This window comes from Excalfactoria chinensis, chromosome 1 (assembly GCF_039878825.1).
Source record: "Excalfactoria chinensis isolate bCotChi1 chromosome 1, bCotChi1.hap2, whole genome shotgun sequence".
In the NCBI taxonomy this organism is placed as follows: domain Eukaryota; kingdom Metazoa; phylum Chordata; class Aves; order Galliformes; family Phasianidae; genus Excalfactoria; species Excalfactoria chinensis.
In genome coordinates this window covers 171,833,291-171,850,760 of record NC_092825.1, presented here as the reverse complement: position 1 = coordinate 171,850,760, position 17,470 = coordinate 171,833,291, and the positions used below count along the sequence as shown (strand labels likewise).

Here is a 17,470-nt window from a genome sequence, read left to right as displayed (position 1 = left end):
CCTTGGACATTTTTTTAAATGGGAATCTCAACTACATTCTTTCTTAGATTTTTTAAAAATGAATTGTAAATAACAAACAAGCAGCTGTAGTATGTTATGGAGATTGGCTCAAGGTATGGGCAGCCAGCACATCAGTTTGACCATCAGAACTTGCTCTAGCCTTGAACCTCTTATTACAAAAGTATCCTTATTCCAAGATTTACACTAATATAAAGCAAACCCAAGAACAGGAAAAAGGAGAGATAAGGGAGTGGTGGGGTTTGAGCACAAACCTTGAATCACTAATATCGTAGTGTCTTTACTTTCAAATTCTCATTGTTTTTAAACCAATTTAAAACTCTAGTGCATTCTTACATGTGTTGAGTGTCTGGCCTCATCCTCTCCTTCCCTGATTTTGTTCCAGGACAGCAGTTCAGAGACAAACCTAATTTTCAGCATAGATAAATATGATGACAATCCAGACACCACTATATTGGCTAAGGGGGAATCTTTGTATTAATCACCACAAGATAATGAAGATTCTATTATGGCTTATTACTACATCTTCTAATACCTTCCTAATACCTTTCCCTCCATTCAACAGTTAGGGCTGTTTTAGGGTCAAAATTGAATAGTCCTCGCATTCTAGTGGAAGAGTATGAGCATAGAAACAACACTTGCATCATTTAATGAAGTCTTTGCTTACTCTTTCTATATGTTTCATAACTTTGTACAAAAGTAGGATGAAATCTAGGAATACAACAGCATATTATCCGTAAAGTTAGACATTGTTAAACTCCTACTATATAAAATTGATTCTGAATTTTTTTATCTTACATAATGGTATAAAGACCCCAAAATTAGTAAAAACATTTGATGCTACTGAACAGCAAATAATTTTGTTGTTATAGATGGCCTGATCAGGCACAGCTGCTTGTTATCTAAATAGAATCTAAAATATCATTACACATAATAAGACAGCTAATGTCTAAACATATATTCATCTGTATTATACATGTCACATGTAATTTCTTTCCACTCTTACACTCTAAACAATCCCAGTTGCACACCCTGTTATGTTGCATTAAATCCAGGTGTTTTATGGGTATCTTTTTACTGCACTGCTCTCCTCTAAAGCAGTGATTCTTGCAATGTCTGCTTGTCTGCCTAGCTACATCAGTACACAGATATTAAATACATATATATTTTTTCTTTTTCCAAATAATTCTATGATGTATATAGAAATAAGCCTTTTGGAAGAGAGGATGGCAGCCACGATATTTAACAGCTTCTGAGCAATTAAACTAAATGGCCTTGACTTTCCAGCTCTCTTTTCCCTCTCTTCACGTGAATATGCATTGGTAGAGATTTTGCCTTGGTTATGAAAATTAAGAGAAGACTGATCAGGCTAGAAGTGTCCAGGTGGTTAGATTAGATGAACTTTAAAGGTCCCTTCCTAACGAACTGTTGTAATATAAAAACAGTTTATGAAATAGCTTATAATGCAAATTGTTGTACTTAATAAAAATATACTTTATTTTAGTGTAGATGATTATAGATTATAATTGAGGATGTAAACTGTAATTCTCATACCATGTGCTCAGGCTAACCTTCATTCACTCTTATCTGGTCTTTACTCAATTAACTACAATAATATAACAGTATCTGTGCATACTGTTAAGAATCTTACTGAATGATTTCCTTTTATATATATATGATGAAATAAGATGAAACTGACTCTAGTAAGTCTGATTTTGCATTTGTAAAATTTGATATTATCATTTCAATTTATGAAATAATACAGATATTTCTAAAATAATAATAATAAATAAATGAATAAATAAATAAATATATTCTCAAAATAAATGACTGTTGTATCTCCTAAGTTTCTGCTCATAATTTCTGGGGGGCTGTAGTTACCATTGCCTACAATACCAAAGAACAAAAATCTGAACTAGCTTTCTGTGCACACATATCCAGGGATTGCATGTTTCAGATTTAAATATATAAAGGTTATTTGGAAAATGTGAATCTGTTTTTATTTTCGTCATCTTATTTAGTATTTATTTCTCCTTTGTCAATAAAAATCAATTAATATCATCTATTAAATGATCTTAATTTCATTTGAGATACATACTCCAAATATTGTAGAGAAAAGGAAGAGGAAGGAAGACGCCATTTCTAAGAGCACATTTGCAATGCCAAGGATTACATCAAATGTTTCTGTTCTCTTTAATTAATTTCTTTGTGTTAGCTTGGATTCATTTTCTTTGAGCACACAAATATCCATGGAGTGCTTTAAGCAAAATCAAAGTTATTAAAAACCACAAATCCTCTTCTTTAGTCCTTATTAATAATTGTATAAATGCACTGTGCTGATTACCTGCTGATAATACTCAAAAGGGGATATTAGGGAATATGAATGTTGTAAGATGAAAACTGCAGATGTGAACTTCTCACACTGCACAAAACACCCTGTGAGCTACCATGAACACATGGAATTACTAAATTTAAATTGAATTTTTCATGCCTGTTTCAGCAAGCATCCTCTGCAGACCTGATGATCAGGAACATCCTGCTGATGCATGCCGGGAGGTACGGCTGCAGGGTCCAGACTGCAGCAGACACCGTGTCAGCTGAGACCGAGCTACTTGTTAGGGGTGAGTGGCCTCAAGGCACCCTCTCATTGCATCAGGGAATGTAAACAAATTCTTAACAAATTGCACAAATGTAGGTCTGTGTGCAGGTAGGTATGATTGGTTCTGTATTTCTTGTGCATTTCTTCACATTACACATTAAGATTAAGGCATCCTCCCAGGTTCAATGATTTAGAAGTACTTACCCTTCAAGAAAAGGGACCATAAATCATTTTGTAAAATGAAAGGTACAAATAGTGAAACAGAATTCCCTTAATAAGACAGGGATTTTATATATTTATTTGTTTGTTTGTTTGTTTGTTTGTTTTCTCACATGGAATTTTGTTCACAAAATTTTGACAGTATAGGTCCAGTTTTGTAATCTGTTGACTTGTTCTATCTTCCATTTAACACTTCTGATTTCATGAAGTAACATATGGTCAATATTCTGCCAGACCTAAAACCAGAAATAGGACACCACTTAGCCTGCAGTAAAGCCAAGCTTTAGTGCTGTATGTACAATCCCTTATGCAGAGTATGTCTGTGTTCTGCGCTCTGTGTATGTGTGTGTCTATGCTCAGTGAACAACGGGAGCTGTGAACTTGCAGTTCACTTTCCAGCAATACATCTGGAGAGTGCTGCAGTGCCAAAATTCACAGATCTCTGCAGGGTAGCGGGGCAGGACAGTCTCACTGTAGATTACATGGCTTTTGAAAGAATAAATTGAGAAAGATAATTTATTATCATTGATAAAAAAAAAAAAAAAGAGAGAGAGAGAGAGAGAACTTCAGTTAAAATATAAATCAAAATTATATAGAGATTATAATCTTTCAAAAATATTTATTCTATCACATTTCATCACTTCTTTAGATTTGATGTTTTCATATCCATCACTTTTAGGATGAATATACTCTTGAAATGATAAAGAATGTTTCTGGTTGAGTGCAGAGCTCTTCACATTTTGATGAGAGTAGCTGCTAAATATTTCCATAAAGTCATTTTGAGGACCATCAACTTTCTATGAGCTATGGCACTACTGGGATGGTGGCATTCAGTTTCCTCAGCATAGGCACATAATGCCATTTTAGACGCCTTATGAAAGCTGAATCGACCTTGTGGGTTATGCAAGACTTATGTTACTTTTACCTCCCTCAGACAAGAGCTGGAGGCTCTATGGGTAGGCAAGGCAATGCCAACTTTAATGCTATGGAATTTATTAAGTGATAAAAGTCTCTTAGCTTACTGCTGTCTAGGACATTGCAGACCAGCTACTAAATTGTTTTTTTCAAGAATAGCTGTTATATAAATGGGTTTCTTGAATTTAAAATAGAAAATAAATATTTATCTGAGGAAGAGTTTTGAGATAAATGTAAAAAAGTGTATTATAAGAAGTTTCAGAATTTATGTATTCGAGTGCCACATTGCCATGCCACCTTGCTCATGAAATTAAAACTATGACAGCTTTATAATAGAATTTACATTGGAATCTACTTTGCTTAAAATGTATGTTCCTTATTTATTTGATTTAATAATTACAGGATGCAGTAAGAGAAGTTTATTTCTGACACAAACTGCTTTACATCATTGTGTGACTGCTTTTCTCTTGATTTAATTTTCCATGAAAATGTGGGACATGATTGGTTTGCTGAAGCAGTTAATCTTAAGACATCTATGAAATGTATGCATAATAAATAAAATAAATTCCTACAGTGACAGTAGAGAAAGAAAAATAAATAAATAAATAAATAATAGGATGACTGTTTTTTTTTTTTATTGCAGAAAATAGGCAAAGGCATTGCCAATCTGGGTGTGGCTCTGGACAGGACAGCCTGGTCAGGTGGTTGGCAGCCACATAGCAAAGGAGTTGAAACGAGATAGTCTTTGAGGACTTCATAGTGAGAGTGGGGCAAGTCTCTTCTGTCACAGGTTACCTAGATTTACCTGTGCCTGTGACAGGGGCAGCCACCCCGAAGGGCTAATAAATTGAATAAAGCAGAGAGAGAGAGTCCCCAATAACCGAGAGGCCTACTATGAACTCTAGGCGACACGACTGGAACACTTCCCACTCCCTGGGAGTCCAAGAGAGAGAGGGAGAACTCCAGCCTGGGAGCGAGATTATATATGTCCTCCTCCCGTGACTTATCTCTGGCCAGGTCGTCCTCTGGGATATGTAGTTCTCCTCCGAGAGCTGAGTACTCGGGACACCGCCATTCCACGGAACTGGAGCATGAACCCTCCAATAATCCATACTGCACATAATGTTATGATGTACAATATTGACAGCAACACCACAAAACTTCTCACTGGTGACAAGTGACAGGACAAGGGGAAACAGCCTCAAGTTGCGCCGGGGCAAGTTTAGGTTGGATATTAGGAAGCACTTCTTTACAGAAAGGGTAGTTAAGTACTGGAATAGGCTCCTCAGGGAGGAGGTTGAATTGCCATCCCTGGATGTGTTTAGGAGCCATTTGGATGTGGTGCTCAGGGATACAATTTAGCAGAGGGTTGTTAGAGTTAGGGTACTATGGTTAGGCTGTGGTTGGACTTGATGATCTTCAAAGTCTTTTCCAACCTGGGTAGTTCTATGATTCTTTTCAACCCAAGTCATTCTATGATTCCATGATTAAAGCACCCTGCAGAGTCACTAATGATTTCTCTTCGTGAACATCAGTGTTGCAAAAATCCAAAATATTTAGGAGAATGTATTCTATCTATCCTCATACAGTTTGAAGAATTTCATTTTGATTTCTGTATCGCTAATTCTTTTCACCCATTTCAGTTTAATGAGGGCACTCAGCCTACAATTTGACGGTCCTTGATGATCCCAAATTACAGCTCCTTTCAAACAGCTTTTGGAAATAGTGGGCATTGCAGAAATAGATCTTTCAAAAACATGTCAGCATACTTGATAATTCCAACTCACAGAAGAAAATGTCATGTACAGAAAAAAAAAAAAAAAAAAAAAACAACAAAAAACAACCACTGGCTTTTTTTTCTAGTTGATCTCTTTCAGGAAAACTTCAAAGTTAGATATGAAATGATGTGTTAGACCATGTTCAGGAAAAACAAAGATTCAAATCCCTTCAGCTGCTTACTTCTCAAAAGGAAATCTAGATACATTCCTAAGTGCTTTGAAAATGTGATTAAATTCTGCACACTAAAGTAAGAAACAAGTTTTTAGTGATTTCTAGTAATTTCTTTGTTCTCTAAATGTTGCTTTCTGAGCTCAAGTTATCTATTTTTCGCTTTTTGTTTCATTTTTCGAATGTTACCAAGAATAAAGGTGTCAATAAGAAGAGATGTTTTGTTGACAGCTGGACCTGTCAGGCAATACGTTAGCTTTCCAGCTTCTTGCATTTTAATCTTGATATGGGTTATGAATGACAATTATTTCATGCCAATCTCCTGCTAGTTAATAGTGACCTTCAGAAGACTACTGTCCTAACATACTTAGAATCACAGAATCATAGAATCACTCAGGTTGAAAAAGACCTCAAAGATCATCGTGTCCAACCACAACCTAACCATGCTAGCCTAAATAACAACCCTCTGCAAATCATGTCCCTGAGCACCACATCCAAACAGCTCTTAAACACATCCAGGGATGGTGACTCAACCACCTCCCTGGGCAGCCTATTCCAGTGCTTAACAACCCTTTCTGTAAATAAGTGTTTCCTAATATCCAACCTAAACTTACCCTGGCACAACTTGAGGAAATTTCCCCTCATCCTGTCACATGTCACCAGTGAGAAGAGACCAAACCTGCTCTCAATGTAAGCACCTTTCAGGTTTTGGAAGGGAGCAATGAGGTCTCCCCTCAACCTCCTTCTCCCCAGACTAAACAGCCCCAGTTCCTTCAGTCTCTCCTTGTAGAGAATATTATCCATGCCCTTCACAAGCCTTGTTGCCCTTTTTGGACCTGCTCCAGCACTTCAATGTATGTTCTGTTCTGAGGTGCCCAAAACTGAACATAGTACTTGAGGTGAGGCCTCACTGGTGCCGAGTACTTGGCACCATCTGTTTATGTTCAAATAGATTAGTCCATAACTTGCCAGAAATATTTCCTTATTCAAGATAAGCTTCTGTGAAATTATCTGCTATTCATCATCACAAATTATCATTAACTTGAATAAATAAGTCCTTCTTTTATTTAAAGCATATTGACTTTGTTTTTGTTTCATGATTTATGGCAAGATGTATTTCACTGACTCTGGTAACTAAGCCCAAAGAGGTTATGTAGCCAGTTCACATTTTGGTGTTCAAATGCTCTAGAGGCATTTTAAAGGTCACAAAGCACTCACTTATTCACTAGTGTTGTAGTAGGCGTTTCCAGGGAAATGAGCTGTGACGTGGATAGGACCTCCCTTGCCAATGATTGACATATGATGTATTCCTAGGGGGTGTAGACGAAGTAGATAGCAGCTTATTTAAACCGCTAACACGCACAATAAAACGCCGATTAGCTATTCACCATATTGGTGTGAATGCGTAGTTAAATGTGCGCCGGCTGAACTAGGTCAGATTTGCTGAGGCTTAACACTTGAATCCTGCTGTGAAATGAACTACAAGTAACACACTAGGTGCCTGAGTTTTAAATATTTAAGGTGCTGTGCACATGCAAAATCTCCTCATCTGGATAGTGTCATCCATCTGAGACCTATTAACTCTCTAGATGCACACTTTAACTCTTGGAAGTCCTCAGAGTGGTTTTTAGCTCTCAGAGTATGAAGAGGATGACACATAGAATTCAGCTGAAAGCCCAAGAGCTGTAGGCCATTGTTTCAATTCAGAAGATGTAATGCTCTTCATTTACCATCAAGTTCAGCAACTGCAATGCTCAGCTATAGGGAACAATATCATTTTTGGATTTACTCAGATCCTGACTCAGAAACATGCTTCTTCTCAAGAGGATGTTATATCTGCAGGCAGTGGTTCAAGAGCAATCAAGACTCACCATACCCTTTATGAGGCAAAGTAGAAAGAAAAACAGAAGCCAGGAGAGAAACAAATGAAAGCCTGACTCTTTAGTGTAGGATTTAGGGTCCTTTCCAGTAACACAAATGTTTGATTCTTTCACAGAGCTGGCCAGTGCCCAAAAAAAGGAACTCAAACACTGTCAACATATTAAGCCAATACACTGAGCTGAGAAAGCTAAATAAAAGACATACATCAGATTTCCCCTCCAGCAGAAGAATAAGAGAAAAAAGACTTATATACCACTTCAATATTTTCTGGAAGACAGTCATCAGAGCCTGTAGAAGCAGCAGGAGGCATGTGGGGTTGACTGATATAATTCAAGGACATCCAGAAGAGAAAGCATCTTTTCATATAGGGTGGTAACTAACTATTCTGGCACTAGACATGCACAGATGCGCTACTTCAGAGGAATTTTGTAAGAGGAATTGTGTGTGTCTGATGGGAAAAGAAACAGTTTTACTGGAGTAAATTAATATAACAATAGTCATATCACTGGACTTACACTGCTGACACCAAGTCTTCTCTTGATTCCACTTCTTTATGCCTAGCGATTTTGCATGCTTGAGGAAAATGTATGCAGAATAGCTGTTTTTCATGCAAACAAAGTTGTTTACAGAGGAATCTATATCTTTCCTATAAAGAATATATATATATATATATATCTATTTGTAGCTCTTGAAGTCATCAGCCATTTAAGAAGCAGAAGTGATTAATGATTTTTGTGAATGTCAGTCCAAAAATAATTCTCCCATATTACATACCTTGTTCTGCTTTCTAGCGTTTATTATCCACTCACATCTTCAGTTTTCAGTGATTATTGGCTAGCGAGGAAGCACAGTAACTAAATGTTTCATGTTGGCTGGATTTCCACCTACCATTGACACCCCAGTACTTGAACTGTCTCTGCGCTGATTTTTCACAATAAATTGATTACTAAAGCGGAAGGCTCTAATACAGGATAGTTATTCCTGTTAAGTCACTAGTAATATTCCCCTTATTCAGCAAGTTTGGCTTGGCTTTGAGGATCCTTGGCTTGGAGGATTGGCTTAGAAAAGCAACTATACAGTTCAGTTGTACAGTTCAGCTGTATAGGGGGAGTTGAGGATGTCACACAGCAATCTGCAACTTTTACAAAGGTCAGTCTGAGGTTTTCTGTAGTCTTTTAAGAGCAGAGATCTCACTGAAGTGTGAGGCACTCCTGCTGCCTCACAGCAGCTTCAGCAGCAGCTTCAGAGAACACCAGGGAGTTTCCTGCACAGTAGAGGTCCACTGCATGGCACAGTAATCTGATGTGAATCAGAACAGTGCTTCAGACTATTCAAAGTGAGTGATATGGGTTATTTTCCACACTTATTCTTTTCTTGTCTTATTTTTAAGGCGCATCATGATAGACTTAGGAATATAAGAATGTGAAGTAAAGGCGTTTTTAATATCAGTGAAAGCCTCAGTGCCTAATCAAAAGTAATAAGTCTACAATATTTTAATATATAATTAATGAATTGATATATATTATAATATGTTACTGGTTTGATAACTTCATTAAATAAATTCACTTAAGACCTATTTGTGAATTATAATTGCAAAACTCCTTTGCAGTATGTTACGCCCAAGCTAGTTAGTCCTGACCACAAACTGACCAAAAAATGAGTCAGATGTTGTATGCTGTATTACAAATGGCTTTAAAATGCTCTATGGACCAGCCATCTTACCAACAGATTAATAAACTTTCTTTCTGATTGTTTCAATTAAACACTGTAGACACAGTCAATGCCAAGCTCTGGTTTTACAAAGGAGCAGAGAGAAACAGTCCTATAAACCGCTGACTCTGTTTGGCTTTCTGCAATGTAAACAGTATAAGGTGCAACCTGTAGTAATTCTGGAAACTATGAAGTAGCTACACCTGGAAAAACTTAGTGAGGAAAAGAACCATTAGCAGGAGAATTACAGTAATGCTATAACCTGCAAATTTGCTTTTTTTTTTTTTTTTTTTTTTTTTTTTTTTTTTTTTTTTTTTTAAGACAGAGATCAAATAAATAAAACAGAGGAATTGGGAATTGTTTCTACATGCTTCCTTGTATTCATCAAAGATCACATAAAAGATTGTTCCAGCACATGCAGTAATTTACATATTTCTATTTCAAACATTTTAAAAATTATCTATTAGATGCTATAAGATACTACAGTATATTTTAGGAACAGCTCAAAGATAGATTATGTTATTGATCTTAGTTCTGTTACAAATGGACCTGTGCTCCCTAATAATTAATTAATAGTTGATTTTGTCTATAATACTACCTCTTTTGTCACATAGAGATTTTACATGATTTAGATGTCAGACATTTTCTGGGTATTTGAGCAATAGTTTGTTTATTGTTGTTTAGTTTTATTATCCATTTCAATCACAGGGTTCAAACTTTTTATGATGTTGAAAGACACTGTGGTTCTCAAGAAAGAGAAAAATTATGTCCAGTTCTTAATACTCTTTACTAATTTCTGTATGCCCTTGGAAATTTAACAGTATACATAAAAATAATTAGAATCCTTCAAGCTATATAAATGTTATTACTTCATTCATCGCAGGAAGATTGCTTTAAAATAGACTGGAAAGCATCTTTCTCCTGCAGTGCACAGAATGTGCTGCAAGACAATGCACAGAAAGCTAACCAGGTGCAATGAGCTTGTCTGCTGTAAGGAAAATGAGCTTTAAGATCAAACAGCTACCTGCCAGCTGTAAAACTTTGGAATAGAGCAGAGAGCAATCTTATAGCATAAAGGAATGAAAGTGTTTGTGACTACAAAATGTGGTTTAAAAGTACATGTTTTGTGGTCTAAAAATAAAAACATATATAAAGAAAATAATAATAAACCTGTTCATCTTGTAGACTGGCAAACTACATTATCTAAGAAAGAAATCTGCTCTTCTCATGTTATATTTTTAGAGAAGTAATGTCTCCTCTGAACTTCACTGTCCTGGTTCAAATATAACTCAAGAAATGCTAGTTGGATTGACCACACAGCTCCTTTCAGCTGCGATATTGCCAATAAAACTTAAAGACAAGCACTTGGGTTTAAAGGCCATCAGCTACAGCATTATTGCATAGAATGTGAACAAGGTCAGCAAATTCTTTCTGGTTGTTGAGATTACATTTGAGATCTAGCAAAGGCCATGGATATGCCTTAAGTACAGGCCCCATTTGTTGGGCACACTAATGTAACTGTAATTGTTAAAGCTCTCTGAGTTCCGTGGGTACACCACAGACTACCTGTTCATCTGCACCAGATCATGGAAATCATTTATTATGCCTAAGTATTCTCTAGAAAAAGCATAATTGGCATGTCATAGGTTTGAAAGTATGATAGGGACAGGCAAACAGCACAAAGGTACATTAAATCAATAACATCTACTCTTTTGCTATTTTTAGTATATAATTTTACAAGGGCTGCTCCAAAAGTAATGTTTCCTATTTTATTCTGTTGTCCACGGTGTCAGAGGCAGATGTTGGTGGAATGGCAGTAAAGATGGAATCTTTCCATCAATATTCCATGATATTTTGTTGTCACTCAATAGATGGCAGCAGAGGGGTAGTCAGACAAAATGACATGAAAGTATGGATGGAGAAAAGGTGTGGAACTGAATTCCTCCCTGTAGGAAAAATTGCACCCACTGACATTCATCAATGTTTACTGATGAAAAACAGCAAACTGGATATGAGTGCAGGGAGGCAGTGGGTGGTGCACTTCAGTAGTAGAAATAATAAAGTGAAAGACATGTTCTGAGTAGCCATGCAGATTTTTAGAAGCACAGTATGCAGAATGTTCTTCATTGCTGGTGTTTTGTAATTGAGGATTTCCTCTATCAAATAGTGCTATTGTGCTCTCTGTTTCTGATGTAGTTTGCGTGGAAATCATTACTTTCAGAGTGACCTACATAGCTGAAACATCTTCAGTATTGGAAGATCATATGTTGCTGCAGATGGAACATCAGCTGTTTAACCTACAGACTCCAGACCAAAACTTCCAGCAGTCTGATTTTGTCTTAAAGTTATAATATGTTCAACAGATTAAATGAGAGAATCGCAGGAGTTTAAAAATAGAACAGAAAATAAATAAATAAGTAAATAAATAAATCTAACTAAGCTACACTTTAACTTAACTCACATCTATGTCTTCAGTCAAAAAAAGCCTGGAATCAAGTTCAGATACATAAATCAGGTGTTGTAGTGTTCATAAACTCAGTGCCTGAAAGAGATATATCCATGATGTTGTGAGACAGTTGATGCCCATGCGGTGGCTGTAGAGAGTAATGGAAGCAACACAAACCAGATCTTGGACAGCTGCCAAGTGATGCAGCTAGTCAGCAGGATAAGCCAGTAAGAGAGGGATGTCTAAAAATCACTTCTGTGTTCTATTGTAGACACCTTTATCTAAGTGACAGCTATTTATGTCATCCATAATGTGATTCAGAGGCTACCAGTTCTTTCCACATAAAGTGAGATTTCAGTTGATGTTCCCTGAACTGTCTTTATGCCACAAAGTAAAGATCCAACTCAGAGGTTCTGGAGTGCAGTCTGGAATCTGAAGTTTGCCTCACAAAGCTCAGTGGCTGTAAAGGTTGTCTTGTCCAAATCCCCACTGTTTACAGGTTTGTACATGGCAGGGAAACAATCAGGGCAAAGAGCACAAAATGTCCTAAGTACCACCACCGGCAGGACACCAGAGGCTGTCAAGACTATCCAGGCTGGAACATGAACATAATTCTCATCGCTACCTTCCAGTATGACCTCCTTTCCCATGCTGGACAGGTTGGATTATGACTTCTCCATCCTTCCAGGACTTTGTGTAGCTGTCTTACCACTTGAATAAAACACATTTGTAGGAACAAGGCTGAGAATGCAGCCTTAGTGCCCACTGCATTCATGGCAAATCGCACTTTCAAGCCATCCTCTTGTTCATCAATATATGCAGAGCTGTACACGGACACAGAAACATGGATTTATGCAACAAGAAACATTCCTGCTCCCGCTTTGTCATGTACTTTTTCCATTATCCTGAAGTTACCATCTCTTTCTCTTCCTCTTTTTCTTAACCTATTGTCTTCTTGATTACAAACTATTACACTTTGTCATTCAGAAAGTAAAACCTTCAGGTCAAGGATTCTATATTCATGAAGTGTTACATATCAGTCTTTTTATTAGTTTGGTGAAAGTAAGGATTATCTTGATTACAGTGCAGTGGAGTAAATCAATGCACATCCTGGAATTCACAGGAAAGGGCACAGTCTCTCTGAATTACTGGAGTTATTATTGGTTATAGTCTTCAAAGAACTCTCATGTTAACATTGAATCATGCAAGTAATCTAAAGGACCTCTCAGGATGAAAATTCCAACAATAAAAAAACATGTAAAATAAGTTCACCAGTTCACCAAAATGTATACATGCATGTCCTGAAATGAAGCATCCATCTATGGCACTGCTCTGAAAGAAGATAACCAACTAATATCCTTATGCTGGCTTTCCAGTGTTCCTAGAGCTGCATAAGAGCCTATAGCAGCCTCAAATATCTTCTCTATGAAGGTCAACTGCATTGTAATGCACGTACAACCAGTCATTTTCTGTGTAGTTTCCAGAGAACCATTTGAGCAGACAGCGCATTTTTTCCCCAATTGCCTATTCTCAACTAAAAAATTGTTTTAGAGATCCTGAACAATAACAGAGCCCTTGGGAAAAAGGCTTCTCTGCATTAGCCATCCAGCTGACACCATGAATGATAACACCCGAGCATAAAGTTTAATGAGATTTCTATAAAAATGAGTGACATCTGCATAGCACTCAGGTCCTGGCTAACTGTCATACATTTGTTATCACAGGGGCTTTTGTCCCTTATTAATCTGCTTTCAAGAGTGCCTGCTGTTGGAAATGGAAACGCTTTTTAGCAGTCATCCTGCAGAATGTATAAGAGCACACATCTCAGAAAGCATAATGACACACTGTCATGACTAGGAATGCACTTAAAAGGTATAAAAAACATGAGAGAACTACAACAAAATATATTGAGAAGTTAGTAGGAAACATCCGCATAAATATATTTTGCTTATTTGTATATAAGTAAGAAACTTCTTCTTTTTCCTATAATACCATGGCTAGAAACTCTTCACTAATATTCAGCATGCATGGAAGAAATGTTATAGATAGAAAGTACTAAAATATTTTCTTTTAATTTTATTTGTGCTTGGGACCATATTATAATTCTTGGCCTAGGGCTCCAACTCTGTAGAAGATTATGATTGCATCAGAATCCCAGCCTTCCTTTAAAATTTGCCCCATGGCTACAAATAAATATTTCACTAGCATTTTCCTACATCAACAGAAAGCCTGAAGCAGTAGATGATGAAGATTGAAGACCTCTCCCCTTTATTAAATTGGCCCCAGGATTTACTGTTTTGAGATAAAGGCCTGACCTGGTGCATCTCACAAGAGAAGAGCAAATACATGGCAGGAATGGAGGAGTGCAGATGACACATCTTTAGAAACACAGAATCACAGAATAGTTTAGGTTGAAAGGGATCTTTTAAAATTATCTAGTTCCAACCTCCCACTAGACCAGGTTGCTCAAAGCCCCATCCAACCTGGCCTAGAATGCCTTCGCGGATGGGGCATCCACAATCTCCCTGGGCAACCTTTTCCAGTGTCTCACCAATTTCATATTAAAGAATTTCTTCCCAATATCTAGTCTAATTATACCCTCTCTCTGTTTAAAGCCATTTCCCCTCAATCCATCACAACATGTCCTAATAGAAATAGTCCCTCCCCAGCTTTCCTTAAAGCCACTAAAAGGTCTCCTTGGAACCTTCTCCATGCTGAACAGTCCCAACTCTATTAGTCTGTTCATGTAGGGAGGTGCTCCAGTCCTCTGACCACCTCTGTAGCCCGCTTCATTTCCTCTTGCGCTGGGGGTCCCAGAACTGGGCACAGTATTCTGGGTGGGGTCTCAAAAGGGTGGAGTAGAGTGGCAGAATCACCTCCCTTGACCTGCTGGTCACACTTCTCTTAGTGCAGCCCAGGATAAAGTTGGCCTTCTGGGCTACAAGAACACATTACCAAATCACACCAAGTTTTTCATCCACCAGTACCCTCAAATACTCCTCCTCAGGGCTGCTTCCAAGCTATCTCTTCCTGACCTGTATTTCTCCTTGGGATTTCTCCAACCCAGGAGCAAGACACTTGGCATGTTGAACTTCATGAGGTTGTCATGGGCCCACCTATCAAGATTGTCCAGGTCTGTCTGGATGGCATTCATGGGGATGGCATTTCCTCAAGCGTGTCAACTGCACCACTGAGTTTGATGTTGTCTGCAAACTTGCTGAGGGTGTACTCGATCCCATTGTCCATGTCAGCTACAAAGATGTTAAATGGTCCAAGCACTGATGCCTGAAGAATGCCACTCACCACCAATCTCCTCTCGGACACTAAGCAGTTGACCAGAACTCTCTGAGTGTAACCATCCAGCCAATTCCTTATCCAGCAAGCAGTCCATCCATCAAATCCATTTTTCTCCAATTTGATGACCAGGATGTCGTGTGGGTCATGCAGCTTACTTACAATTATACCTTTCCGTGTGGCTAAATTATGTGAGTTTATAGGAAATTGAAGTACACCTTGCATTACTTAATAATTTTACATGGGAAAAAATTCAGAAAATGGCGAGGCAGAGGAGGAGTTGATAAAGAAAGATGGACAGGACACAGAAGGAAAACAGCAGTCCGAGCTCCAGGACTAATCCAGCCAATGAGTGTGTGTGCTTCTCTCTTTGCAAGAGCACTCATCCAGAAGTTAAAGTTCTGAAGCTCAAAAGGTCCTGAAGTCTTGAAATCCCCCCTTGTGCATCTTTTTATGCCTCCTAGATTCATAGCATTCACAGTCAATGAGTTTGCCATCAGCAAGTTTGCTTTCAAAAAGTTCAACTTCAAGATTGCAGACAAAACTTTGAAATAAATAACAGAGTTTTGAACAGAGCAAAGCCATCTTATCCTTATCTACAAAGAGCTTCTTTCTCTGACCACATCTTCAGCCTTTAGCTTGTTCTGATAGTGATGGATTTTGATGGTGTTTGAGACAATTCCAGGTATGCCACAGATAAAGCATTTTTGTTGGTCTACTACAGGACTTCAGAAGGCCAAAAATCATAAAGGTTTATGTAAAGTGTACTACCATCTTCTTCCAGACTGGAGATGAAAAGCACTGACAGCAGCAATTCAAAGCCTGCTGAGCAGGCAGAGCAAGGAAAGAAAAGAGACTCCTGGCAATGGGACCTGCTCACCATCCTCGGAGGTGAAAAGCACTGTTCTTCCCATAACCCACTGCAGTACCCTGGGCTACTGCAAACATGTATTTCATAGAGTATTGCTCCATAGAGTATTGCTCCATCATACATCTAGTAACACTAAAATTCAATGAATTCAATTTTTTAAAACAGTTACTTATGTGACTATTTTGTTGCTTTTACATTACCAGTATTTTAATGTTCATTCATGGCTTGTTGGTCATTACCAAGCAGAGAAAGGTGAAAAGTATAGGTTGCTTTATTACTTCAGAAATTCAATATCTGTTCCACTCTTAGACTATGGAGTTGAGTTATTACAAAACTCTGAACAAAATGTTGTCACAGTTCGCATAAACACTCTTCTAGTATTCAAATAAAACTGTTTTTAGTTAAAGGATTCTATCCAGAAAAAGATTTGGTTGCATAAAATAACAAAACAGACAAATAAATATACAGGTAGGTACGTAGTAGGTAGTTAGATAGACAGACACAGAGAGAGATGATAGATAGATAGATAGATAGATAGATAGATAGATAGATAGATAGATAGATAGATAGACAGATAGACAGATAGATAGATAATGGTTAGTTCAGTAATGTAGAGATTCTGGCTATAAATGCAATGTCAAATGTTTAAACCACACCTGAGTATCTACCTATTTTATCCATAGCTGCTGAGCTCTGTTAGGACCACACCACTTGTAGTACTGTACAGTTAATGTGGAAAGAAATGGAGGGCGTCCAAAGGATCTGCTACACAATAACTTCAAATGAAAGCCTGGCACATGCAAAGAGCATTGGGCTTTAATAAAGTGTTTTCATCATTACCTTTCCTGCATGTTCATTTTGGGAGAAAATCAACAGTGCATTTCTGATTTCAAAGATGTCTGTCTATACAGAAGCAGAACTTCAGCCTTCAGGAAGAGGAGCCTTGGAAAGAACTGGATGCCAAAAATATCAGATTGTTCATAATTGATTATAGCTATTTATAATATCAATATTTTAATTAAGTAGCTTTAGAAGTATTGAGTCCTGTGCTGGATTTGTATAAGCTTTTAAGTATAGGAAATCACAAGAGAGATTTTAATCTTACACTTTCCCATAACAGAAATGTGCCTGTCCCCATAAACATCTGGTTCCAACAGCTGTAAAAAAAAAAAAAAAAAAAAAAAAAAAAGGATACTGAACCAGGGAAAACTTGACTCCGATTTGGTTTGGAAAGTGCAAATGAACAATGTTTTAAAACACTGTTATGATGAATATCAGGAAGGATTAAAGGAGAAAATTAGTGGAAGGCAGGATGTAATTGGCAAGGTTTTATTGCAAATTTTTATTTGTTACAAGAGCCTTCACTTACTGGAGCAGTCATATGACATAAAAACTGATGGTTGATATGTTCTTATTAACTATAGAAAATGGAATAAATAATAGTCTAATTTCTCAAATGAGAATTTGTTTGGTGATTTTGTTTGTTTTTAAAAGAATCACAGTAAATATCAGTCTTAAAAAATATTTGGGTATGAGTTCTGTTTTCAGTAGCTTACAGACAAATAATTAA

At 37.3% G+C, this 17,470-nt stretch overlaps 1 protein-coding gene across 6 annotated transcripts in view; it reads left to right on the top strand.

Moving 5' to 3' along the window:
* CNTN5 (contactin 5) overlaps positions 1-17,470 on the top strand; it is a 564,185-nt gene that overhangs the window by 507,827 nt on the left and 38,888 nt on the right. For all 6 annotated transcript variants that reach the window (XM_072326761.1, XM_072326767.1, XM_072326763.1 and 3 more), the window contains one exon: positions 2,519-2,639. In XM_072326761.1, coding sequence (XP_072182862.1) covers positions 2,519-2,639 — 121 coding nt within the window. The remainder of the gene's footprint in view (positions 1-2,518; positions 2,640-17,470) is intronic.